This window comes from Salvelinus namaycush, chromosome 14 (assembly GCF_016432855.1).
Source record: "Salvelinus namaycush isolate Seneca chromosome 14, SaNama_1.0, whole genome shotgun sequence".
In the NCBI taxonomy this organism is placed as follows: domain Eukaryota; kingdom Metazoa; phylum Chordata; class Actinopteri; order Salmoniformes; family Salmonidae; genus Salvelinus; species Salvelinus namaycush.
Genome location: NC_052320.1, coordinates 21,385,459 through 21,411,452, shown reverse-complemented (window position 1 = coordinate 21,411,452; position 25,994 = coordinate 21,385,459). Strand labels below are relative to the sequence as shown.

At 47.0% G+C, this 25,994-nt stretch overlaps 1 protein-coding gene across 2 annotated transcripts in view; it reads right to left on the bottom strand.

Annotated features, from left to right (window-relative positions):
* Positions 1 to 15,947: 15,947 nt before the first annotated feature.
* The window catches only part of LOC120059265 (tyrosine-protein phosphatase non-receptor type 22-like), a 31,945-nt gene continuing 21,898 nt past the window's right edge, over positions 15,948 to 25,994 (bottom strand). Inside the window, exons 12-24 of one of the 2 annotated variants that reach the window (XM_039008180.1) lie at positions 25,654 to 25,781; positions 24,854 to 25,452; positions 20,119 to 20,202; positions 19,784 to 20,017; positions 19,530 to 19,688; positions 19,260 to 19,388; positions 18,915 to 19,057; positions 18,553 to 18,580; positions 17,717 to 17,773; positions 17,400 to 17,494; positions 17,214 to 17,244; positions 17,030 to 17,116; positions 15,948 to 16,944 (exon numbers count right to left, since the gene is read on the bottom strand). In XM_039008180.1, the coding sequence (XP_038864108.1) occupies positions 16,883 to 16,944; positions 17,030 to 17,116; positions 17,214 to 17,244; positions 17,400 to 17,494; positions 17,717 to 17,773; positions 18,553 to 18,580; positions 18,915 to 19,057; positions 19,260 to 19,388; positions 19,530 to 19,688; positions 19,784 to 20,017; positions 20,119 to 20,202; positions 24,854 to 25,452; positions 25,654 to 25,781 (1,836 nt within the window). In that variant the 3' untranslated portion in view covers positions 15,948 to 16,882. The remainder of the gene's footprint in view (positions 16,945 to 17,029; positions 17,117 to 17,213; positions 17,245 to 17,399; positions 17,495 to 17,716; positions 17,774 to 18,552; positions 18,581 to 18,914; positions 19,058 to 19,259; positions 19,389 to 19,529; positions 19,689 to 19,783; positions 20,018 to 20,118; positions 20,203 to 24,853; positions 25,453 to 25,653; positions 25,782 to 25,994) is intronic. The other variant, XM_039008181.1, reaches the window with a different exon arrangement.

Below are 25,994 nucleotides of genomic sequence, written 5' to 3'. Positions count from 1 at the left end.
CAACAGATAGTTTTACTGTAGCATCAGTAGTGGAAAACAGATGATCACTGTAGCATAGTAGTGGAAACAGATAGATATTACTGTAGCATAGTAGTGGAAACAGATAGATTTACTGTAGCATAGTAGTGTGAAACAGATGATTTACTGTAGCATAGTGTGGAACACGATAGATTTACTTGTACATAGTATGGAAACAGATTATTTACTGTAGCACAGTAGTGGAAAACAGATAGTTTTACTGTAGCATAGTAGTGGAAAACAGATTATTTACTGTAGCATAGTATGGAAAACAGATAGATTTACTGTAGCATAGTAGTGACACAGATTGATTTACTGTAGCAAGTAGTGGAAAACAGATAGTTTTTACTGTAGCATAGTAGTGGAAAACAGATAGATTTACTGTAGCATAGTAGTGAACCAGATAGATTTACTGTAGCATAGTAGTGGAAAACAGAATAATTTTACTGTAGCATAGTATGGGAAACAGATAGATTTACTGTAGCATAGTAGTGGAAACCAGATTGGATTTACTGTAGCAAGTAGTGAAAACAGAGTTTTACTGTAGCATAGTAGTGGAAAACAGATAGTTTTTACTGTAGCATAGTATGGAAAACGATAGATTTACTGTAGCATAGTAGGGGAAAACAGATAGATTTACTGTAGCATAGTAATGGAAACACATATGATTTACTGTAGCATAGTAGTGGAAAACAGATTACTGTAGCATAGTATTGGAAAACAAGAGATTTACTGTAGCATAGATGGAAAACAGATTTACTGTAGCATAGTATGGAAAACAGATAGATTTACTGTAGCATAGTAGTGGAAAACAGATTCTACCTGTAGCATAGTAGTGGAAAAACAGAAGATTTACTGTAGCAAGTAGTGGAAAACAATAGATTTACTGTAGGCATAGTAGTGGAAAACAGATCAGTTTTACTGTAGCATAGATGTGTAAAACAGATAGTTTTACTGTACATAGTAGTGAAAAACAGATTTACTGTAGCAAGTATGTGAAACAGATAATTTAACTGTAGCATAGTAGTGAAAAACAGATTTACTGTAGCATAGTAGTGGAAACAAAGATTTACTGTAGCATAGTATTGGAAAACAGATCTTTTAACTGTAGCATAGTAGTGGAAAACAGATAGATTTACTGTAGCATAGTAGTGGACAAGATGGATTTAACTTAGCACAGTAGTGGAAACAGATAGTTTTACTGTAGCAAGTAGTGGAAAACAGATAGTTTTACTGTAGCATAGTATGGAAAACAGATAGATTTACTGTAACATAGTAGTGGAACACAGATAGATTTACTGTAGCATAGTAGTGGAAAACAGATAGTTTACTGTAGCATAGTATGGAAAACAATAGTTTACTGTAGCTAGTAGTGAAACAAGATAGATTTACTGTAGCATAGTAGTGGAAACAGATTGATTTACTGTAGCAGCAGTACGTGAAACAGATATTTTACTGTAGCATAGTAGTTAAAACAGATGTTTTACTGTACAGTATTGAAACAGATAGATTTACTGTAGCATAGTAGTGGACACAGATTGATTTACTGTAGCACAGTAGTGGAAAACAGATAGTTTTACTGTAGCATAGTAGGGGAAAACAGATAGATTTACTGTAGCATAGTAGTGGAACACAGATAGATTACTCTAGCATAGTAGTGGAAAACAGATAGATTTACTGTAGCATAGTAGTGAAACAATAATTTACTGTAGCATAGTATGGAAACAGTTGATTTACTGTAGCACAGTAGTGGAAAACAGATAGTTTTTACTGTAGCATAGTAGTGGAAAACAGATAGTTTTTACTGTAGCATAGTAGTTGAAACAGATATTTTACTGTAGCTAGTAGTGGACACAGATTGAATAAGGGGGGAGTCGTGCTGGGTCAACGGCTGGGGAGCCAGTAGGGTGCGTTCTTCGCACGTCTGTTCAGGCCCGTAGTTCTTGCGACGGCGTTCGCCTTTGCGCCTTTCCATCCCTTTTCCCACTTCTCCTCTGTTCTCACTGTCTCCTCCATTCCTTTCTCACTCCTCCTCTGTCCTCAATGTCTCCCTCCATCCCTTTTCTCACTCCTCCTCTGTCCTCACTGGCTCCTCCATTCCTTTCCCACTCCTCCTCTGTCCTCACTGTCTCCCTCCACCCCTTTCCCACTCCTCCTCTGTCCTCACTGTCTCCCTCTGCCCCTTTTCCCTCTCCTCCTCTGTCCTCACTGTCTCCCTCCATCCCTTTCCCCACTCCTCTCTGTCCTCACTGTCTCCTTCCATCCCTTTTCCCACTCCTCCTCTGTCCTCACTGTCTCCCTCCATCCCTTTTCCCACTCCTCCTCTGTCCTCACTTCTCCCTCCATCCCTTTTCCCACTCCTCCTCTGTCCTCACTGTCTCCCTCCATCCCTTTTCACACTCCTCCTCTCTGTCCTCACTGTCTCCCTCCATCCCTTTTCCCACTCCTCCTCTCTGTCCTCACTTCTCCCTCATCCCTTTTCACACTCCTCCTCTCTGTCCTCACTTCTCCCTCATCCCTTTTCACACTCCTCTCTGTCCTCAGTGTCTCCCTCTATCTCTTTCCCATTCCTCCTCTGTCCTCACTGTCTCCCTCCATCCCTTTTCACACTCCTCCTCTCTGTCCTCACTGTCTCCCTCCATCCCTTTTCACACTCCTCCTCTCTGTCCTCACTGTCTCCCTCCATCCCTTTTCACACTCCTCCTCTGTCTTCACTGTCTCCCTCCATCCCTTTTCCCATTCCTCCTCTGTCCTCACTGTCTCCCTCCATCTCTTTCCCATTCCTCCTCTGTCCTCACTGTCTCCCTCCATCTCTTTCCCATTCCTCCTCTGTCCTCACTGTCTCCCTCCATCCCTTTTCCCACTCCTCCTCTGTCCTCACTGTCTCCCTCCATCCCTTTTCCCACTCCTCCTCTCTGTCCTCACTGTCTCCCTCCATCCCCTTTCCCACTCCTCCTCTCTGTCCTCACTGTCTCCCTCCATCCCCTTTCCCACTCCTCCTCTCTGTCCTCACTGTCTCCCTCCATCCCTTTTCCCACTCCTCCTCTCTGTCTTCACTGTCTCCCTCCATCCCTTTTCCCATTCCTCCTCTGTCCTCACTGTCTCCCTCCATCTCTTTCCCATTCCTCCTCTGTCCTCACTGTCTCCCTCCATCTCTTTCCCATTCCTCCTCTGTCCTCACTGTCTCCCTCCATCCCTTTTCCCACTCCTCCTCTGTCCTCACTGTCTCCCTCCATCCCTTTTCACACTCCTCCTCTCTGTCCTCACTGTCTCCCTCCATCCCTTTTCACACTCCTCCTCTCTGTCCTCACTGTCTCCCTCCATCCCTTTTCACACTCCTCCTCTCTGTCCTCACTGTCTCCCTCCATCCCTTTTCACACTCCTCCTCTCTGTCCTCACTTCTCCCTCATCCCTTTTCACACTCCTCCTCTCTGTCCTCACTGTCTCCTCCATCCCTTTTCTCACTCCTCCTCTGTCCTCAATGTCTCCTCCATCCCTTTTCCCACTCCTCCTCTGTCCTCAATGTCTCCCTCCATCCCTTTTCCCACTCCTCTCTGTCCTCAATATCTCCCTCCATCCCTTTTCCCACTCCTCCTCTGTCCTCACTGTCTCCCTCCACCCCTTTTCCCACTCCTCCTCTGTCCTCACTGTCTCCCTCCACCCCTTTTCCCACTCCTCTCTGTCCTCACTGTCTCCTTCCATCCCTTTTCCCACTCCTCCTCTCTCCTCACTGTCTCCCTCCATCCCTTTTCCCACTCCTCCTCTCTGTCCTCACTGTCTCCCTCCATCCCTTTTCCCACTTCTCCTCTGTCCTCACTGTCTCCTTCCATCTCTTTCTCACTCCTCTCTGTCCTCACTGTCTCCCTCCATCCCTTTCCCACTCCTCCTCTGTCCTCACTGTCTCCTCCATCCCTTTTCCCACTCCTATGTCCTCACTGTCTCCCTCCCTCCCTTTCCCACTCCTCCTCTGTCCTCACTGTCTCCTCCATCCATTTTCCCACTCCTCCTCTGTCCTCACTGTCTCCCTCCATCCCTTTTCACACTCCTCCTCTCTGTCCTCACTGTCTCCCTCCATCCCTTTTCACACTCCTCCTCACTGTCTCCCTCCATCCCTTTTCACACTCCTCCTCTCTGTCCTCACTGTCTCCCTCCATCCCTTTTCACACTCCTCCTCTCTGTCCTCACTTCTCCCTCATCCCTTTTCACACTCCTCCTCTCTGTCCTCACTGTCTCCTCCATCCCTTTTCTCACTCCTCCTCTGTCCTCAATGTCTCCTCCATCCCTTTTCCCACTCCTCCTCTGTCCTCAATGTCTCCTCCATCCCTTTTCCCACTCCTCCTCTGTCCTCAATGTCTCCCTCCATCCCTTTTCCCACTCCTCCTCTGTCCTCACTGTCTCCCTCCACCCCTTTTCCCACTCCTCCTCTGTCCTCACTGTCTCCCTCCACCCCTTTTCCCACTCCTCTCTGTCCTCACTGTCTCCTTCCATCCCTTTTCCCACTCCTCCTCTCTCCTCACTGTCTCCCTCCATCCCTTTTCCCACTCCTCCTCTCTGTCCTCACTGTCTCCCTCCATCCCTTTTCCCACTTCTCCTCTGTCCTCACTGTCTCCTTCCATCTCTTTCTCACTCCTCTCTGTCCTCACTGTCTCCCTCCATCCCTTTTCCCACTCCTCCTCTGTCCTCACTGTCTCCTCCATCCCTTTTCCCACTCCTATGTCCTCACTGTCTCCCTCCCTCCCTTTCCCACTCCTCCTCTGTCCTCACTGTCTCCTCCATCCATTTTCCCACTCCTCCTCTGTCCTCACTGTCTCCCTCCATCCCTTTTCACACTCCTCCTCTCTGTCCTCACTGTCTCCCTCCATCCCTTTTCACACTCCTCCTCACTGTCTCCCTCCATCCCTTTTCACACTCCTCCTCTCTGTCCTCACTGTCTCCCTCCATCCCTTTTCACACTCCTCCTCTCTGTCCTCACTTCTCCCTCATCCCTTTTCACACTCCTCCTCTCTGTCCTCACTGTCTCCTCCATCCCTTTTCTCACTCCTCCTCTGTCCTCAATGTCTCCTCCATCCCTTTTCCCACTCCTCCTCTGTCCTCAATGTCTCCTCCATCCCTTTTCCCACTCCTCTCTGTCCTCAATATCTCCCTCCATCCCTTTTCCCACTCCTCCTCTGTCCTCACTGTCTCCCTCCACCCCTTTTCCCACTCCTCCTCTGTCCTCACTGTCTCCCTCCACCCCTTTTCCCACTCCTCTCTGTCCTCACTGTCTCCCTCCATCCCTTTTCCCACTCCTCTCTGTCCTCACTGTCTCCCTCCATCCCTTTTCCCACTCCTCCTCTCTGTCCTCACTGTCTCCCTCCATCCCTTTTCCCACTCCTCCTCTCTGTCCTCACTGTCTCCTTCCATCTCTTTCTCACTCCTCTCTGTCCTCACTGTCTCCCTCCATCCCTTTCCCACTCCTCCTCTGTCCTCACTGTCTCCTCCATCCCTTTTCCCACTCCTATGTCCTCACTGTCTCCCTCCCTCCCTTTCCCACTCCTCCTCTGTCCTCACTGTCTCCTCCATCCATTTTCCCACTCCTCCTCTGTCCTCACTGTCTCCCTCCATCCCTTTTCCTACCTCTCCTCTGTCCTCACTGTCTCCTTCCATCCCTTTTCCCACTCCTCCTCTGTCCTCACTGTCTCCTCCATCCCTTTTCCCACTCCTCCTCTGTCCTCACTGTCTCCCTCCATCCATTTTCCCACTCCTCCTCTGTCCTCAGTCTCCCTCCATCCCTTTTCCCACTTCTCCTCTTTCCTCACTGTCTCCCTCCATCCCTTTCCCACTCCTATGTCCTCACTGTCTCCTCCATCCCTTTCCCACTCCTATGTCCTCACTGTCTCCTCCATCCCTTTTCCCACTCCTCCTCTGTCCTCACTGTCTCCCTCCATCCCTTTTCCCACTTCTCCTCTGTCCTCACTGTCTCCTCCATTCCTTTCTCACTCCTCCTCTGTCCTCAATGTCTCCCTCCATCCCTTTTCCAACTCCTCCTCTGTCCTCACTGTCTCCTCCATTCCTTTCCCACTCCTCCTCTGTCCTCACTGTCTCCCTCCACCCCTTTCCCACTCCTCCTCTGTCCTCACTGTCTCCCTCTGCCCCTTTTCCCTCTCCTCCTCTGTCCTCACTGTCTCCCTCCATCCCTTTCCCCACTCCTCTCTGTCCTCACTGTCTCCTTCCATCCCTTTTCCCACTCCTCTGTCCTCACTGTCTCCCTCCATCCCTTTTCCCACTCCTCCTCTGTCCTCACTTCTCCCTCCATCCCTTTTCCCACTCCTCCTCTGTCCTCACTGTCTCCCTCCATCCCTTTTCAAACTCCTCCTCTCTGTCCTCACTGTCTCCCTCCATCCCTTTTCCCACTCCTCCTCTCTGTCCTCACTTCTCCCTCATCCCTTTTCACACTCCTCCTCTCTGTCCTCACTTCTCCCTCATCCCTTTTCACACTCCTCCTCTCTGTCCTCAGTGTCTCCCTCCATCTCTTTCCCATTCCTCCTCTGTCCTCACTGTCTCCCTCCATCCCTTTTCACACTCCTCCTCTCTGTCCTCACTGTCTCCCTCCATCCCTTTTCACACTCCTCCTCTCTGTCCTCACTGTCTCTCTCCATCCCTTTTCACACTCCTCCTCTCTGTCCTCACTGTCTCCCTCCATCCCTTTTCACACTCCTCTTCTGTCCTCACTGTCTCCCTCCATCCCTTTTCCCACTCCTCTCTGTCTTCACTGTCTCCCTCCATCCCTTTTCCCATTCCTCCTCTGTCCTCACTGTCTCCCTCCATCTCTTTCCCATTCCTCCTCTGTCCTCACTGTCTCCCTCCATCTCTTTCCCATTCCTCCTCTGTCCTCACTGTCTCCCTCCATCCCTTTTCCCACTCCTCCTCTGTCCTCACTGTCTCCCTCCATCCCTTTTCCCACTCCTCCTCTCTGTCCTCACTGTCTCCCTCCATCCCCTTTCCCACTCCTCCTCTCTGTCCTCACTGTCTCCCTCCATCCCCTTTCCCACTCCTCCTCTCTGTCCTCACTGTCTCCCTCCATCCCTTTTCCCACTCCTCCTCTCTGTCTTCACTGTCTCCCTCCATCCCTTTTCCCATTCCTCCTCTGTCCTCACTGTCTCCCTCCATCTCTTTCCCATTCCTCCTCTGTCCTCACTGTCTCCCTCCATCTCTTTCCCATTCCTCCTCTGTCCTCACTGTCTCCCTCCATCCCTTTTCCCACTCCTCCTCTGTCCTCACTGTCTCCCTCCATCCCTTTTCACACTCCTCCTCTCTGTCCTCACTGTCTCCCTCCATCCCTTTTCACACTCCTCCTCTCTGTCCTCACTGTCTCCCTCCATCCCTTTTCACACTCCTCCTCTCTGTCCTCACTGTCTCCCTCCATCCCTTTTCACACTCCTCCTCTCTGTCCTCACTTCTCCCTCATCCCTTTTCACACTCCTCCTCTCTGTCCTCACTGTCTCCTCCATCCCTTTTCTCACTCCTCCTCTGTCCTCAATGTCTCCTCCATCCCTTTTCCCACTCCTCCTCTGTCCTCAATGTCTCCCTCCATCCCTTTTCCCACTCCTCTCTGTCCTCAATATCTCCCTCCATCCCTTTTCCCACTCCTCCTCTGTCCTCACTGTCTCCTCCATCCCTTTCCCACTCCTATGTCCTCACTGTCTCCTCCATCCCTTTTCCCACTCCTCCTCTGTCCTCACTGTCTCCCTCCATCCCTTTTCCCACTTCTCCTCTGTCCTCACTGTCTCCTCCATTCCTTTCTCACTCCTCCTCTGTCCTCAATGTCTCCCTCCATCCCTTTTCCAACTCCTCCTCTGTCCTCACTGTCTCCTCCATTCCTTTCCCACTCCTCCTCTGTCCTCACTGTCTCCCTCCACCCCTTTCCCACTCCTCCTCTGTCCTCACTGTCTCCCTCTGCCCCTTTTCCCTCTCCTCCTCTGTCCTCACTGTCTCCCTCCATCCCTTTCCCCACTCCTCTCTGTCCTCACTGTCTCCCTCCACCCCTTTTCCCACTCCTCCTCTGTCCTCACTGTCTCCCTCCACCCCTTTTCCCACTCCTCTCTGTCCTCACTGTCTCCTTCCATCCCTTTTCCCACTCCTCCTCTCTCCTCACTGTCTCCCTCCATCCCTTTTCCCACTCCTCCTCTCTGTCCTCACTGTCTCCCTCCATCCCTTTTCCCACTTCTCCTCTGTCCTCACTGTCTCCTTCCATCTCTTTCTCACTCCTCTCTGTCCTCACTGTCTCCCTCCATCCCTTTCCCACTCCTCCTCTCTGTCCCTCACTGTCTCCTCCATCCCTTTTCCCACTCCTATGTCATCAGTCTCCCTCCATCCCTTTCCCACTCCTCCTCTGTCCTCAATGTTTCCTCCATCCCTTTTCCCACTCCTCCTCTGTCCTCACTGTCTCCCTCCATCCCTTTTCCTACTTCTCCTCTGTCCTCACTGTCTCCTTCCATCCCTTTTCCCACTCCTCCTCTGTCCTCACTGTCTCCTCCATCCCTTTTCCCACTCCTCCTCTGTCCTCACTGTCTCCCTCCATCCATTTTCCCACTCCTCCTCTGTCCTCACTGTCTCCCTCCATCCCTTTTCCCACTTCTCCTCTTTCCTCACTGTCTCCCTCCATCCCTTTCCCACTCCTATGTCCTCACTGTCTCCTCCATCCCTTTCCCACTCCTATGTCCTCACTGTCTCCTCCATCCCTTTTCCCACTCCTCCTCTGTCCTCACTGTCTCCCTCCATCCCTTTTCCCACTTCTCCTCTGTCCTCACTGTCTCCTCCATTCCTTTCTCACTCCTCCTCTGTCCTCAATGTCTCCCTCCATCCCTTTTCCAACTTCTCCTCTGTCCTCACTGTCTCCTCCATTCCTTTCCCACTCCTCCTCTGTCCTCGCTGTCTCCCTCCACCCCTTTCCCACTCCTCCTCTGTCCTCACTGTCTCCCTCCACCCCTTTTCCCTCTCCTCCTCTGTCCTCACTGTCTCCCTCCATCCCTTTCCCCACTCCTCTCTGTCCTCACTGTCTCCTTCCATCCCTTTTCCCACTCCTCCTCTGTCCTCACTGTCTCCCTCCATCCCTTTTCCCACTCCTCCTCTGTCCTCACTTCTCCCTCCATCCCTTTTCCCACTCCTCCTCTGTCCTCACTGTCTCCCTCCATCCCTTTTCACACTCCTCCTCTCTGTCCTCACTGTCTCCCTCCATCCCTTTTCCCACTCCTCCTCTCTGTCCTCACTTCTCCCTCATCCCTTTTCACACTCCTCCTCTCTGTCCTCACTTCTCCCTCATCCCTTTTCACACTCCTCCTCTCTGTCCTCAGTGTCTCCCTCCATCTCTTTCCCATTCCTCCTCTGTCCTCACTGTCTCCCTCCATCCCTTTTCACACTCCTCCTCTCTGTCCTCACTGTCTCTCTCCATCCCTTTTCACACTCCTCCTCTCTGTCCTCACTGTCTCTCTCCATCCCTTTTCACACTCCTCCTCTGTCCTCACTGTCTCCCTCCATCCCTTTTCCCACTCCTCTCTGTCTTCACTGTCTCCCTCCATCCCTTTTCCCATTCCTCCTCTGTCCTCACTGTCTCCCTCCATCTCTTTCCCATTCCTCCTCTGTCCTCACTGTCTCCCTCCATCTCTTTCCCATTCCTCCTCTGTCCTCACTGTCTCCCTCCATCCCTTTTCCCACTCCTCCTCTGTCCTCACTGTCTCCCTCCATCCCTTTTCCCACTCCTCCTCTCTGTCCTCACTGTCTCCCTCCATCCCCTTTCCCACTCCTCCTCTCTGTCCTCACTGTCTCCCTCCATCCCCTTTCCCACTCCTCCTCTCTGTCCTCACTGTCTCCCTCATCCCTTTTCCCACTCCTCCTCTCTGTCTTCACTGTCTCCCTCCATCCCTTTTCCCATTCCTCCTCTGTCCTCACTGTCTCCCTCCATCTCTTTCCCATTCCTCCTCTGTCCTCACTGTCTCCCTCCATCTCTTTCCCATTCCTCCTCTGTCCTCACTGTCTCCCTCCATCCCTTTTCCCACTCCTCCTCTGTCCTCACTGTCTCCCTCCATCCCTTTTCCCACTCATCCTCTCTGTCCTCACTGTCTCCCTCCATCCCCTTTCCCACTCCTCCTCTCTGTCCTCACTGTCTCCCTCCATCCCTTTTCCCACTCCTCCTCTCTGTCCTCACTGTCTCCCTCCATCCCTTTTCCCACTCCTCCTCTCTGTCCTCACTGTCTCCCTCCATCTCTTTTCCCACTCCTCCTCTCTGTCCTCACTGTCTCCCTCCATCTCTTTCCCACTCATCCTCTGTCCTCACTGTCTCCCTCATCTCTTTTCCCACTCCTCTCTGTCTTCACTGTCTCCCTCCATCCCTTTTCCCATTCCTCCTCTGTCTTCACTGTCTCCCTCCATCCCTTTTCCCACTCCTCCTCTGTCCTCACTGTCTCCCTCCATCCCTTTTCCCACTCCTCTGTCTTCACTGTCTCCCTCCATCCCTTTTCCCATTCCTCTTCTGTCCTCACTGTCTCCCTCCATCCCTTTTCCCACTCCTCCTCTGTCCTCACTGTCTCCCTCCATCCCTTTTCCCACTCCTCTCTGTCCTCACTGTCTCCCTCCATCCCTTTTCCCACTCCTCTGTCTTCACTGTCTCCCTCCATCCCTTTTCCCACTCCTCTGTCTTCACTGTCTCCCTCCATCCCTTTTCCCACTCCTCCTCTGTCCTCACTGTCTCCCTCCATCTCTTTCCCACTCCTCCTCTGTCCTCACTGTCTCCCTCCATCCCTTTTCCCACTCCTCCTCTGTCCTCACTGTCTCCCTCCATCCCTTTTCCCACTCCTCCTCTGTCCTCACTGTCTCCCTCCATCCCTTTTCCCACTCCTTCTCTGTCCTCACTGTCTCCCTCCATCCCTTTTCCCACTCCTTCTCTGTCCTCACTGTCTCCCTCCTTCTCTTTCCCAGTCCTCCTCTCTTCCTCTTCTCTGCTAGTGGTTGACTGTAGTATGTGCTCTCCCTTTCCTCTCTATAGGTCCATGAATGAGATTAAGAACCTTCACTACCTGCCCAGGACCAGTGAGCCCAGAGAGGTGCTGTTTGAGGACCGGACCAGGGCTCATGCTGACCACGTGGGCCAGAGCTTCGACTGGCAGAGTACGGCAGCAGTGGGCGTGCTGAAGGCTGTGCAGTTTGGGGAATGGTGAGTTTTTACTGAAAGTAGGGCAGTTTGGGGAATGTTGAGTGTTTGGGAAGTGTTTGGTATTCATTCAGGTCTGCTTGGCTCTCAGCTGCAATGCAGTATGACTATGATGGTTAAATAATTCCAGTTTGGGATGCTTCATCCAGTGTTTCTGTTGTCATCACGGATTCCTGTTATTTGTTAAACTAATTTGACTCTTCACCTTTGATTCCACATTGTATCAACATTTGTGTAGCTGTGAACTAACTGTCTTTGATCTACAGGAGTGCGCGTCCGAGGATAACCAAAGATGTGGTGTGTTTCCACGCAGAAGACTTTAACGATGTGGTCCAGAGACTGCAGCTGGATCTGTACGAGCCCCCCGTGTCTCAGGTAGGAACGGAGCTCTTATTGAACCTTGAATCTGTTGGGGTGATGCATGAATCTCCTCTATATGGGATCATAGCAGATCAGATGTCTGATAGACTTAGTCATAAAAAGGATCAGACATGAGGGGGAAAGCCTTGGCGTGGATGTCATAATATGCCATTTAGTGAGTCAGTTTAGAGCTTTAATTTGCAGAACCAGAGTCTTTATTCTGGTCCCAGAGAATGACCAATTCTGCATGATCTTCTCTGGAGTGTTCTGGAATTCAGTTCAGTGTTGGTGAAGATACCAGGCAGGCGTGACAGGACAGACTTACTGCTGCTGTGTGGGAAGGTATCTGGTAGGCCTGCCTCTAATCCTCCTCTCTCTCTGCAGTGTGTCCAGTGGGTAGACGATGCCAAGCTGAACCAGCTGAGGCGGGAAGGTATCTGGTAGGCCTGCCTCTAATCCTCCTCTCTCTCTGCAGTGTGTCCAGTGGGTAGACGATGCCAAGCTGAACCAGCTGAGGCGGGAAGGTATCCGCTACGTCCGCGTGCAGCTGTGTGACGACGACATCTACTTCATCCCCCGGAACGTCATTCACCAGTTCAAAACTGTGTCGGCAGTCTGCAGCCTGGCCTGGCACATCCGCCTCAGACAGTACCATGACGAGAAGGCCTGCGGAGAACACGCCCTACACAAGCCCACCGACCAGAGCACAACATCGGGTCAATTCTTCTCATCCTCCCCCTCCCCGGCCCAGCCAGATGCCAAAGTGCCCCACTGTGCCGGTCTGCTGGCACAGAGAGACAAGACCCAGGGAGGGGTGACCAAGACTGAGGAACCAGTGTTTCAGAGGCCTACTACTCCACCTAGAGAGCCCCGGCCAGCCCGTCCTCAGTCTGCCAAGTCTGCACACCTGCCCCCTCCCTTCCTGGGCATCAGCCCCTTGCCACATGCTCCCTCTGGTTCTGGTTCTAACCCCTCCACCGTAGAGCCGAGGCTTCCACTGCCCCTGGTCTAGACTACAACTCCCCGCGACCCCACCAGGATGTACAGCGTCACCGCCCCACTGACTTCTTCAAATGACCTTCCCTCCCCTTTACTCCTTTAACTATCTTTACTAGCCTCTAAGGAAGAGCAGTTTATTTAAAGGAATGTGACTGTGTGCACTTATGACACTTTCTGAAAATGTTATTCTTGAACTTCTCTTTAAATTATTCAGATTATAAAGTATTATTTTTATTTGTAAATTCAGGATCAGAGACGAGCTTAGAAATGTTTTTTTTTCTTAGCCAAAGTGTGAAATGTACATTTAGGAACATTTGTCAGAAAAAGTGTGTGTTTATTTGTTAGTTCCTGAAACTGAGGGCCCTCTGGGGAGTTTCCTAACTTGCTTCGAGAGTTAAAGGCAACTCTCTTTGCCAGTCGAGAGAGACTACCAAGGTGTACAGTATATCATGTACATTGCCTAATTGGTTTTTAGATAAAAGTGCCTGCCACCCGAAGAACAGCAATCAGTCTCAAATACATATATATATTTTTATTCTTAGAGTAGCCTTCTTGAGACTTTCTGTGATGGTGAATGTAAAAGGGTAAAAAAACTGTTGAAATTCACATTTTAAGATATTTTCCTAACTTGTTAAACTTATTTTTGTCTGTGCTTCACAAATGCAGATTTGGCCTGCGTTTTTATATTGGATTGTGGATTAATATAATTTTTTAGATGTGTACTGTAAAAGAAAAAATCTACTGTTAACAATGAATGCATGTTCTGGTGTTTGACACTGACGTTGATACAGTACAATAGTTTATGTCCAAAATATTGTCCAACTTTCAGCCATTTCTATCAATGTTATGCCATGTTTGAATGTTTTATTACTTTCCTTTACTACTGTCCCTTTACTTTCCTACTGTCCCTTTACTTTACTACTGTCCCTTTACTTTCCTACTGTCCCTTTACTTTCCTACTGTCCCTTTACTTTACTACTGTCCCTTTACTTTCCTACTGTCCCTTTACTTTACTACTGTCCCTTTACTTTCCTACTGTCCCTTTACTTTACTACTGTCCCTTTACTTTACTACTGTCCCTTTACTTTACTACTGTCCCTTTACTTTACTACTGTCCCTTTCCTTTACTACTGTCCCTTTACTTTACTACTGTCCCTTTCCTTTACTACTGTCCCTTTACTTTCCTACTGTCCCTTTACTTTACTACTGTCCCTTTACTTTCCTACTGTCCCTTTACTTTACTACTGTCCCTTTCCTACTGTCCCTTTCCTACTGTCCCTTTACTTTACTACTGTCCCTTTCCTACTGTCCCTTTACTTTACTGTCCCTTTACTTTACTACTGTCCCTTTACTTTACTACTGTCCCTTTCCTACTGTCCCTTTCCTACTGTCCCTTTACTTTACTACTGTCCCTTTCCTACTGTCCCTTTCCTACTGTCCCTTTACTTTACTACTGTCCCTTTACTTTACTACTGTCCCTTTACTTTCCTACTGTCCCTTTACTTTCCTACTGTCCCTTTACTTTACTACTGTCCCTTTCCTACTGTCCCTTTCCTTTCCTACTGTCCCTTTACTTTACTACTGTCCCTTTACTTTACTACTGTCCCTTTACTACTGTCCCTTTACTTTACTACTGTCCCTTTACTACTGTCCCTTTACTTTACTACTGTCCCTTTACTTTACTACTGTCCCTTTCCTACTGTCCCTTTCCTACTGTCCCTTTACTTTACTACTGTCCCTTTCCTACTGTCCCTTTCCTACTGTCCCTTTCCTACTGTCCCTTTACTTTACTACTGTCCCTTTACTTTACTACTGTCCCTTTACTTTACTACTGTCCCTTTCCTACTGTCCCTTTCCTTTCCTACTGTCCCTTTACTTTACTACTGTCCCTTTACTTTACTACTGTCCCTTTACTTTACTACTGTCCCTTTACTTTACTACTGTCCCTTTCCTACTGTCCCTTTACTTTACTACTGTCCCTTTCCTACTGTCCCTTTACTTTACTACTGTCCCTTTACTTTACTACTGTCCCTTTACTTTACTACTGTCCCTTTCCTACTGTCCCTTTACTTTACTACTGTCCCACTTTTACACTGCTTCTGATGGTTTATTTATTCAGCATTTAGTTAAACTAGGTAGCCTAGCGGTTGGGCCAGTAGCCGAAAGGTTGCTGGTTCGAATCCCCGAGCTGACTATGTGAAAAATCTATGTCAATGGGCCCTTGAGGAAGACACTTAACCCTACTTGCTCCTTCCTGTAAGTCGCTCTGGATAAGAGGATCTGCTAAATGACTAAAATGTAAAACAAATGGCCATATGTTCTGAAGTAAGTCTATTACTTTAGGCTGTCCCTTATAATGGGTTTTAAGAGGTTAAACCTGTGTGAGGTGTTCCACAAGTTGTGCCTGTTTGAGGTGAGGGCAGTTTGGGTCTGTGATGGTGCACATGGCAAGAATGGTTCTGGTCACCAATCACTTTTGTGAAATGTTTTCCTGAAAAAACACCCACGCATTTTAAAATGCAATATATTATCTATTGTTATCTAGAATTATGTGAATGCTGTCAGTATACTTTGGTCATACATGTTTTCTCTGTGTTTTGATGAAAATGTCACACCCGTCTATGGGGGATAGTACTGTGATAGGTCAAATCTGAGTTCAATGTAGTGACCACTATTGTAATTGTATTTCTTGTTTTTGCACTTGTCTGTCTGGTGGTAACTATGCTGAAAAAGAAGTCTATGTAAGGGAGAGCTGGTTGTTCCTTCGCCTCGGAAGCCCAGGTCAGGTGAAGGAGACAGGAGTTGGAAGGCTGGCCACTCGACTAGTTGTTCCTTTAAAAGTCTGTCAGTACAACTGCTGCATTTCCCTAGGATGCAGATTAGGGTTTAGCTAGCATTTTAGTTCCTTGACAATTCTGCCCATTTGAAACTGTGATTTGTTTGTAGGCCTATAAGCCTATAATAACACAGACTATACATTGCTTCATGATTTCCAGATGTGGAATCTGTAGACTAGAAGGTTTAGAATCAGGTTGGTTAAATAAGTAATAAGATATAATTACCTTTTGGAATGAACATTGGTCATTTAAAACAATGCCTTTCATGTATTTGAAGTGTTTCTCAAACATGCAGTCTTTCTGAAAATTCAAATGGCTAGTTATTGTGATTTGTTAAACAGATGGTTGTCATACGTACTGAAATGAATTGGCAGCTAGCTCCTGTTTCTAACTTTTGTCAAATTCTATTGTGTAGTCTGCCTGATGACCAAGGCTTGCTATGTGTAGTTTTAATACGAATAATTATTGTTGTTGATGTTTGTATTTTAATTAATTATATCCATATAAAAAAATGAAGAAAGTTTTTGGGTAAAACAAGTTACATTTATAGAATTCTGTTATTAAAAGTGAGATCAATCATGTGAATTGAGTAGAAAACAAACGTTTCTTGTATTTTTCTAAATAAATAATTGTATGTGTGCATTATGTATGAATTATCAGTGACATTACTTTTGTAAGCATTATAGATAAGAAAACAGTGATCCTCAAATGGGTAAATTTAGAGCAATATGTATTTTCTTTACTTTTTAAATTATAGCCCATATAGAAAACACATCCACCAAGTTACAACAATGAATGTGATGTATGCAGAATACAGACCTGTCTGCTTCTCTCACACCACCATGAAGAATAATACCAGTACAAATATATTACCCTTAAAAAAAGTGTATCACTCTGTACAGTCCAGATGTAGATCTAGATTTTGTCTGGATCAGAAGGAGCCTATACAAACAATAACAAATAAACATCAGCATATACAACTATTTGGTAACGTATCAAGTAACGTGTTACCAACTATTCAAAGTACCTTACTGTATTTATCAGGCAAAATAGCCAAAAGTAGCCCTCTAACATTTATCAACTCATCCTTCCATTCTTTCCATCCATCCTTTGCCTACATTTGATTGCATCCTTCCACCACATTTCAGAGGCACAAGTTCTCCCTTCAGGCACGGATAAATAACTACAGTACGATCAATTTGTCATGAATAACAGGTGCTCCAATTTAAAGCTAATCCGAGGTTGATCATTGGGCCGTTACAGCAGTTTGCAAGACGGTGTTCATGTCGTCTCAGAACACAGGGAGAAAGCTACATGATTCCCCATGTCTTCTTGGAATGATCTTCCTTCACAATGTCAAAAGTCCTCTAGGGACCATCCCTAGTCCAGTTAAGTGGCCAGTAGCTAGTAGCCACATGCAGGGTTCCAGCCCTGTGATCTGAGGACAGTGGCCAGACATATCCAGCTTTGTTGACTGGCTGTCTTACACCCACGTCTCAGGATGACTCCTTGGCCCTTTAGGCTTCCCAAAACGAGTTCCAAATCCTGGAAAGAACACAGACTGTTCTGAAATGTGTCCCATCACATTGTTTAAATTAGATTTGCAATGATGTGTCTGGTGAAGGCTTACCAAATGTGAACACTGATGATGAGGCAGAGGTACCATAAGGAGGAGATGGTCCAGAGTGTGTTGGTACTGGTGGAGGGGCAGACTTTGCTGTGGGAAGAATGTGTTACCATTTTAGCTGCTAGAAGTGGGAATGTACTGTATGTTCCAGACAGCAGATCCATTTACGGATATACCTGTTACTTACGTTTCTGTCTGAGTTTGAATAACTTCAGGCTCTGAAAAAGAAAAAGAAAGACAGCTGGCTTTAAGTGACAAGACATACCCAGATAATAGCAGAGAATATTCTGAGTATAGAAACACCAGATCCTCTATTTCTAAAACAATAGATACAGTCTGTGAGTTACTGTAATTCTATGTACATAGTCATTACCTTTGTTCTAGACAAGGCCTTCCCACTGTTCTTGTCTGATTTGTCTTCAGTAGTCCCAGTGCTGTTGTCCACAGGCTGCTGAAGCTTCATTTCAGCTGAGAAACAGTCATTAGATACAGTATGTGTCACAGTGATGGAGACATTTTGTAAAAGTTTAATTCAATATCATCAAGAGTCAAGAGTAAATGGGAATAGGTTGGATCAGTGTGACTGAAATCCCCTTAATAAGGAGAGATGATATTTACATGGGCCTGTGTTTAGTTAGTGAGAGTTGATACTTGTAATTGCGGGTCTACTCTCTGTGTGTTGCAACTCACCACTTCCTCCTACAGCCACAACGGTTTGAGCAACCAGAGGAACAGTAGTCAGGGGCTCTGTAGAGAAAATGTAGACAGACAAATTGTAAAGTACTGTATGTTCTCTCAAACATCAGATAGCCCAAGGAAGGAGTACTTCTGACATTAGTTCTCATTATCATGTCATCAATTACAATCATAGGATAAAGGATCCTATAGAGCTCGCCAGCTTGTAGTCCTATAACCCGGAAATGAGTTACCTCTGATTCGTTCAGCCATTCCTATGTGAAACATTTATGGCGAAAGAATGGTGTTTTGTAACAAATGTCGAAAATAATATAAAAGTACACCCCCCTGGACAGGACACTAGTCTATCGCAAGGCCTTACCCAATCTATCTCCAGAGACACATCGTGTTCCATTATTTACAGTCTTTGGTACGACTCGGTGATCGAACTCCCAACCTTCCAATTTCAGGGCAGACACTAACCACAAGGCCACTGAGTGTGTATAATTATGGTTTTCAGTGATTTCTATCAGTGCCTTTTATTGCGTGAGGGAGCAAAGCCACAAGAGCAACCATTTGACGTTGACTTTTTCCTTGTTAACTTCAAACAGACAGATAAGCTGGTAGTAGAAGAAAAAACAAAGACAAAAACAGATGGCTTTTCTCAGTCACAGATGGCTTTTCTCAGTCACAGATGGCTTTTCTCAGTCACAGATGGCTTTTCTCAGTCACAGATGGCTTTTCTCAGTCACAGATGGCTTTTCTCAGTCACAGATGGCTTTTCTCAGTCACAGATGGCTTTTCTCAGTCACAGATGGCTTTTCTCAGTCACTATTGAGAAAACAGCTTACCTTTCAGTGAACTCTTTGCGTGGACACTCTGAGGGAACAGTTTAGAGTGTTGTATTAATGTACTCATGTATTAACAACAATGGGAACAAATGAGCCATAGCATGAATCACGAGGAGAACAAATATAGGCATTTAGTAAAGATCAGTTCATTGACACAAAGGGGTGGGTGGCAGCATCCTGCTAGATGTACCCATTAAATACACATGACTCTAAGAGTAAGAGTCTCTACTGACCATAGAAATTGAATTACTGGGGGATAGTACTATAATACATTCTAGAAGTATCATTTCGATGAGGGTGACTTTCACACCTCCTTAAAGTCTTGACAGCTACAGCACCCAGAGTCTGTCAATGTCTGTTACCTTGCTCCGATTCATGATTCCATCCAGGAATCTTTTGGGTTGGGAGTTCCCTGCCCACTCTGAGGATGTACCGATCCTCTGCTGTGTAGATGTGGTCTGGCTGTTGCTCTGACTCTGCAGGCAGGGGGCACTGTTCTGATCAACTGCAATTGCCCAAAAATTACAATGTCAGTTTAGTACTACACATAGTAGATACATTACCTTGATTGACACACACACAGAGCAGTTTACATCTTTTTAAATTCTGTCTGGAGGATTAACATTTTGACAGTAGCCTAGTCCTAGGAGCACTATCATGGTGAGGATGATGGTGGAGGTGGTGGTGATGAAGAGGCATGTGCTCACCTTCTTGAGTGACCAGGAAGAAGGATTCTGGAGTTCTCTCAGGTAGAGGGGGAGTCAGATTCTCTGAGCCTTCACAATAAAAACCACCACAAATCAGTGAGGTTCTACCTGGAACCAAATGGGTTCTACCTGCAACCAAAAATGGTTGTTCAAAGGGTTTTCCTATGGGGGTAGCCAAAGAACCCTTTTAGGTTCTAGATAATAAAATAATTCTAAGAGCGTATAGAAAAATAACATTGCAAACATAAAATGGGTGTCACTTTTTCTTACCTGGAGGTGAGAGAGAAGGGGCCAGAGGATAGGGAGGTGGAGGGGGAGGAGGAAGGTTTACTGATGTACAGGGAGCAGGAACAGAATATCTAACCGGGGGAGGCAATGTAACGGGTGGTGGCACTGTAACTGGGGGTGATACTGTATCCTGGGGTGACACTGTAAAGACAAAAAAGCCCAAAAATACTGGGATAAACATCTGCACATGACATTCTCTACATTTTATCATACTGATTGTTTTGTGTGACAAATACCTGAGAGTGTTGTCATTTTTACTTTCAAGCTTTTGCTCCTCGTCCAAGATATCTCATCCACCAGAGTGTCCACTGACCGTCCAGACCACTCTCTCTCTTCTGACTTCTGGACCACCATCTCCACGGGGACTGAGAGGGAAGGGAAGACAGTAGTGCTCCTTCCGGCATTGTTGGCCAACACAAAGGATTCTGGCGTTCTCTCTGGCAGTGGGGGGATAGGCGAGGGGGGACTCCCTTTGGGAGAAAATGAGGTAGAGAAAAAATGTATGTTTGAATGCTTTTGAAGAAGAGCTCATGAAGAGTATTATGAGTGCCTTCAAAGGCCCTCCACTCACCGTTCACCCTGAGGGCTTCAGCTGCAGCATTAGGAGGGATGATGACCTCTAACCTCTCAGGTTTAGAGATGTTATCAGGACGCTCTAAAGGGCACAGAAAGAGATTTAGTGACATATATATATATATATATATATATATATACACTGCTCAAAAAAATAAAGGGAACACTTAAACAACACAATGTAACTCCAAGTCAATCACACTTCTGTGAAATCAAACTGTCCACTTAGGAAGATACACTGATTGACAATACATTTCACATGCTGTTGTGCAAATGGAATAGACAAAAGGTGGAAATTATAGGCAATTAGCAAGACACCCCCAATAAAGGAGTGATTCTGCAGGTGGTGACCACAGACCACTTCTCATTTCCTATGCTTCCTGGCTGATGTTTTGGTCACTTTTGAATGCTGGCGGTGCTCTCACTCTAGTGGTAGCATGAGACGGAGTCTACAACCCACACAAGTGGCTCAGGTAGTGCAGCTCATCCAGGATGGCACATCAATGCGAGCTGTGGCAAGAAGGTTTGCTGTGTCTGTCAGCGTAGTGTCCAGAGCATGGAGGCGCTACCAGGAGACAGGCCAGTACATCAGGAGACGTGGAGGAGGCCGTAGGAGGGCAACAACCCAGCAGCAGGACCGCTACCTCCGCCTTTGAGCAGGAGGAGCACTGCCAGAGCCCTGCAAAATGACCTCCAGCAGGCCACAAATGTGCATGTGTCTGCTCAAACAGTCATAAACAGACTCCATGAGGGTGGTATGAGGGCCCGACGTCCACAGGTGGGGGTTGTGCTTACAGCCCAACACCGTGCAGGACGTTTGGCATTTACCAGAGAACACCAAGATTGGCAAATTCGCCACTGGCGCCCTGTGCTCTTCACAGATGAAAGCAGGTTCACACTGAGCACATGAGCACATGTGACAGACGTGACAGAGTCTGGAGACGCCGTGGAGAACGTTCTGCTGCCTGCAACATCCTCCAGCATGACCGGTTTGGCGGTGGGTCAGTCATGGTGTGGGGTGGCATTTCTTTGTGGGGCCGCACAGCCCTCCATGTGCTTGCCAGAGGTAGCCTGACTGCCATTAGGTACCGAGATGAGATCCTCAGAGCCCTTGTGAGACCATATGCTGACACATGCACATTTGTGGCCTGCTGGAGGTCAATTTGCAGGGCTCTGGCAGTGCTCCTCCTTGCACAAAGGCGGAGGTAGCGGTCCTGCTGCTGGGTTGTTGCCCTCCTACTGCCTCCTCCACGTCTCCTGATGTACTGGCCTGTCTCCTGGTAGCGCCTCCATGCTCTGGACACTACGCTGACAGACACAGCAAACCTTCTTGCCACAGCTCGCATTGATGTGCCATCCTGGATGAGCTGCACTACCTGAGCCACTTGTGTGGGTTGTAGACTCCGTCTCGTGCTACCACTAGAGTGAGAGCACCGCCAGCATTCAAAAGTGACCAAAACATCAGCCAGGAAGCATAGGAACTGAGAAGTGGTCTGTGGTCACCACCTGCAGAATCACTCCTTTATTGGGGGTGTCTGGCTAATTGCCTATAATTTCCACCTTTTGTTTATTCCATTTGCACAACAGCATGTGAAATTTATTGTCAATCAGTGTTGCTTCCTAAGTGGACAGTTTGATTTCACAGAAGTGTGATTGACTTGGAGTTACATTGTGTTGTTTAAGTGTTCCCTTTATTTTTTTGAGCAGTGTATATACAGTACCTTAGGAAAGTACTCAGACCCCACTTTTTCTACATTTTGTTACATTACAGCCTTATTCTAACATGGATTAAATAAATAATCATCCTCAGCAATCTACACACAATACCTCCTAATGACAAAGCCAAAAAAACAGAAATACCTTATTTACATAAGTATTCAGACCTTTTGCTATGAGACTCGAAATTGAGCTCAGGTGCATCCTGTTTCCGTTGATCATCCTTGAGATGTTTCTACAACTTGATTGGAGTTCACCTCTGGTAAATTCAATTGATTGGACATCATTTGGAAAGGCACACACCTGTCTACATAAGGTCCCAAGCCATGAGGTTGAAGGAATTGTCCGTAGAGCCCCGTGACAGGATTATGTCGAGGCACAGATCTAGGGAAGGGTACCAAAAAATGTCTGCAGTATTGAAGGTCCCCAAGAACACATCCTTCTTAAATGGAAGAAGTCTGGATCCACCAAGACGCTTCCTAGAGCTGGCCGCCTGGTCAAACTGAGCAATCGGTGGAGAAGGGCCTTGGTCAGGGAGGTTACCAAGAACCCAATGGTCACTCTGACAGGACTGCAGAGTTCCTCTGTGGAGATGGGAGAACATTCCGGAAGGGCAACCATCTCTGCAGCACTCCACCAATCAGGCCTTTATGGCAGAGTGGCCAGACGGAAGCCACTCCTCGGTATAAGGCACATGACAGCCCGCTTAGAGTTTGCTAAAAGGCACCTAAAGACTCTCCGATCATGAGAAACAAGATTCTCTGGTCTGATGAAAACAAGATTGAACTCATTGGCCTGAATGGCAAGCAGGACTTTTGGAGGAAACCTGGCACCATTCCAATGGTGAAGCATGTTGATGGCAGCATCATGCTGTGGGGATGTTTTTCAGCATCAGGGACTGGGAGACTAGTCAGGATCGAGGCAAAGATGATCGGCGCAAAGTACAAAGAGATCCTGCTCCAGAGCGCTCAGGAGCTCAGACTGGGGCACAGGACAACGACCCTAAGCACACAGCCAAGACAACGCAGGAGTGGCTTCTGGACAATTTCTAAAATCTGTTTTTGCTTTGTCATTATGGGGTATTGTGTGTAGACTGATGAGGCAAAAAAACAAATTTGATCTATTTTAGAATAGATAAATGTGGAAAAGAGTCAAGGGGTCTGAATACTTTCCAAAGGCACTGAATATATATACAGTACCAGTCAAAAGTTTGGACACACCTAGTCATTCAAGGTTTTTTCTTTATTTTACTATCTTCTACATTGTAGAATAATAGTGAAGACATCAACACTATGAAATAACACATGGAATCATTAAGTAACCAAAAAACAAAATTAAATTATATTTTATATTTGAGATTCTTCAAAGTAGCCACCGTTTGCCTTGATGACAATTCTGCACACTCTTGGAATTCTCTCAACCAGCTTGACCTGGAATGCTTTTCCAACAGTCTTGAAGGAGTTCCCACATTCTGTATGCTGAGCACTTGTTGGCTGCTTTTCCTTCACTCTGCAGTCCAACTCATCACAAACCATCTCAATTGGGTTAAGGTCGGGGGATTGTGGAGGCCAGGTCATCTGATGCAGCACTCCATCACTCTCCTTCTTGGTCAAATAGCCCTTACACAGCCTGGAGTTGTGTTGGGTCATTGTCCTGTTGAAAAACAAATGATAGTCCCACTAAGCCCAAAACAGATGGGAGGGTGTATCACTGCAGAATGTTGTGGTAGTCATGCTGGTTAAGTGTGCCTTGAATTCTAAATAAATCACAGACAGTGTCACCAGCAAAGCACCCCCACACCATCACACCTCCTCCTCCATGCTTCACGGTGGGAACCACACATGCAGAGATAATCTGTTCACCTACTCTGCTTCTCATAAAGACACGGCGGTTGGAACCAAAACTCTAATTTGACTCATCAAACCAAAGGACAGATTTCCACCGGTCTAATGTCCATTGCTCGTGTTTCTTGGCCCAAGCAAGTCTCTTCTTCTTATTGGTGTCCTTTAGTAGTGGTTTCTTTGCAGTAATTCGACCATGAAGGCCTGATTCACATAGTCTCCTCTGAACAGTTGATGTTGAGATGTGTCTGTTACTTGAACTGTGTGAAGCATTTATTTGGGCTGCAATTTCTGAGGCTTGTAACTCTAATGAACTTATCCTCTGCAGCAGAGGTAACGCTGTGTCTTCTATTCCTGTGGAGGTCCTAATGAGGGCCAGTTTCATCATAGCGCTTGAAGGTTTTTGCGACTGCACTTGAAGAAACTTTCAAAATTCTTGACTGACCTTCATGTCTTAAAGTAATGATGGACTGTTGTTTCACTTTGCTTATTTGAGCTGTACTTGCCATAATATGGACTTGGTCTTTTACCAAATAGGGCTACCTTCTACATACCACCCCTACCTTGTCACAAAACAACAGATTGGATCAAACGCATTAAGAAGGAAAGAAATTCCACAAATTAACTTTTAACAAGGCACACTACCTCACCTGGCTACCTCACCTGGAAAAGGCATCACTACAGTCCCTGGTTCGAATACAAGCTGTATCACATCCAGCTGTGATTGGGAGTCCCATAGGGCAGCGCACAATTGGCCCAGCGTCGGCCGGGGTAGGCCGTCATTGTAAATATGGTTTTGTTCTTAAGTGACTTGCCTAGTTGAATAAAGGTTAAATAAAATAAAAAAATGAAATGAAGCTGGTTGCGAGAATGCCGAGAGAATGCCAAAAATGTGCAAAGCTGTCATCAAGGCAAAAGGTGGCCTTGATGTCTTCACTATTGTTCTACAATGTAGAAAAAAGTAAAAGATTAAGAAAAACCCTTGGATGAGTAGGTGTGTCCAAACTTTTGACTCGTACTGTATATATATATATATATATATATATATATATATATGAGAGAGAGAGAGAGAGAGAGAGATGGGATATACTGGATTATCACGCTATAAAGCCAACTATGCACTCTCAAATTCTTCATTGATCTAAAAGAGTAAGCATAGAGCAACACAACATTCACCTGTTCCAGCAGACAGTACATAAGATTCAGGGGTTCTCTCAGGTAATGGAGGTGGACTGTCTTCATCCGAGAAAGCTACAAGCGCACCTGGGGCAGCGTTTGTGATGACAAGGGCTGGCAGTTCCATCGACTGGTCTTTAAGAGTCATAATTGAACCATTGAAACAGGGGTTCTCTGTCAACTTGCTCAGTGGAGCCAGCTCCTCCTCATTATCAGCCCCTCTGGGAGCCTCAGCAGCCAGGGGTGAGGTCATTGAAGAGTCAGGTAAAAAGTAGAGGTCCTCCACAGTGAGACAGAGGGGGTTGGAGATGGAAACTGCAGAGAGCACTGGTGGTACCAGTCGGGTGATCTCTCCATCACTCTCCACCTTCTTTTGCTCCATGGCTCTCTGACAGAATTCCTGAGTCCTGAGTGCCTGAGAGGTTATGATGGGGATGCGGAGACTGGGCTCTTGTCTCAGGTCCTGGCTGGTGGGCAATGTATCGGGCTTTGTCGGTAGTGGGTATGATGGTCTCTGGTTCATGGACATGCTATTAGTCTGTGTCTGTAGGGGTTGTGGTTTCTGGTTAATAGTCTGTGTTGGTAGGGTGCCTGGGTGCCTGCAACACAATATGAGTTATTTTGCCATTTTATTGAAGAGGCCAGTGGAGGCATTTCTCGCTCTGTGTGAGAAAGTGTATTGGTTATTATGACATATTTTTCTACAGAGATATGCATCAAGGTTTGAAGCAACGCACCGTGAAAAAAGCTTTCATTGTCAGATCTATGGTTGATGGGGAAAAGCCTTTACTGTTCTGTACCTGTGCTCTGTCTGTGGTTCCATTTGATGCTGTGGCTCAGGTTCTGGTTCCTGTTCAGCTTCAGACGCCTCGCTGAGGTCAGTGAGCTCACTGTCACTGGCTGTAGGGGGTGAGGGGGCCGCTGGCACCTAAACAGTTCAACAGAATCACACGCTTACTCATTCACCCTCTGAGAAAGTATTTACATACAACACTTTATGTGCCTGTGTTGCTCTGTTCCAGTGCCTGTTGCTACCACATCACCAAACAGCCAGTGGTTCCCCTAGCCAGAGTCTCTGTGTGTGTTTGAGATTACACAACAGTCGCACTGCGCAGAATCATTTGATCTACAAATCACCTTG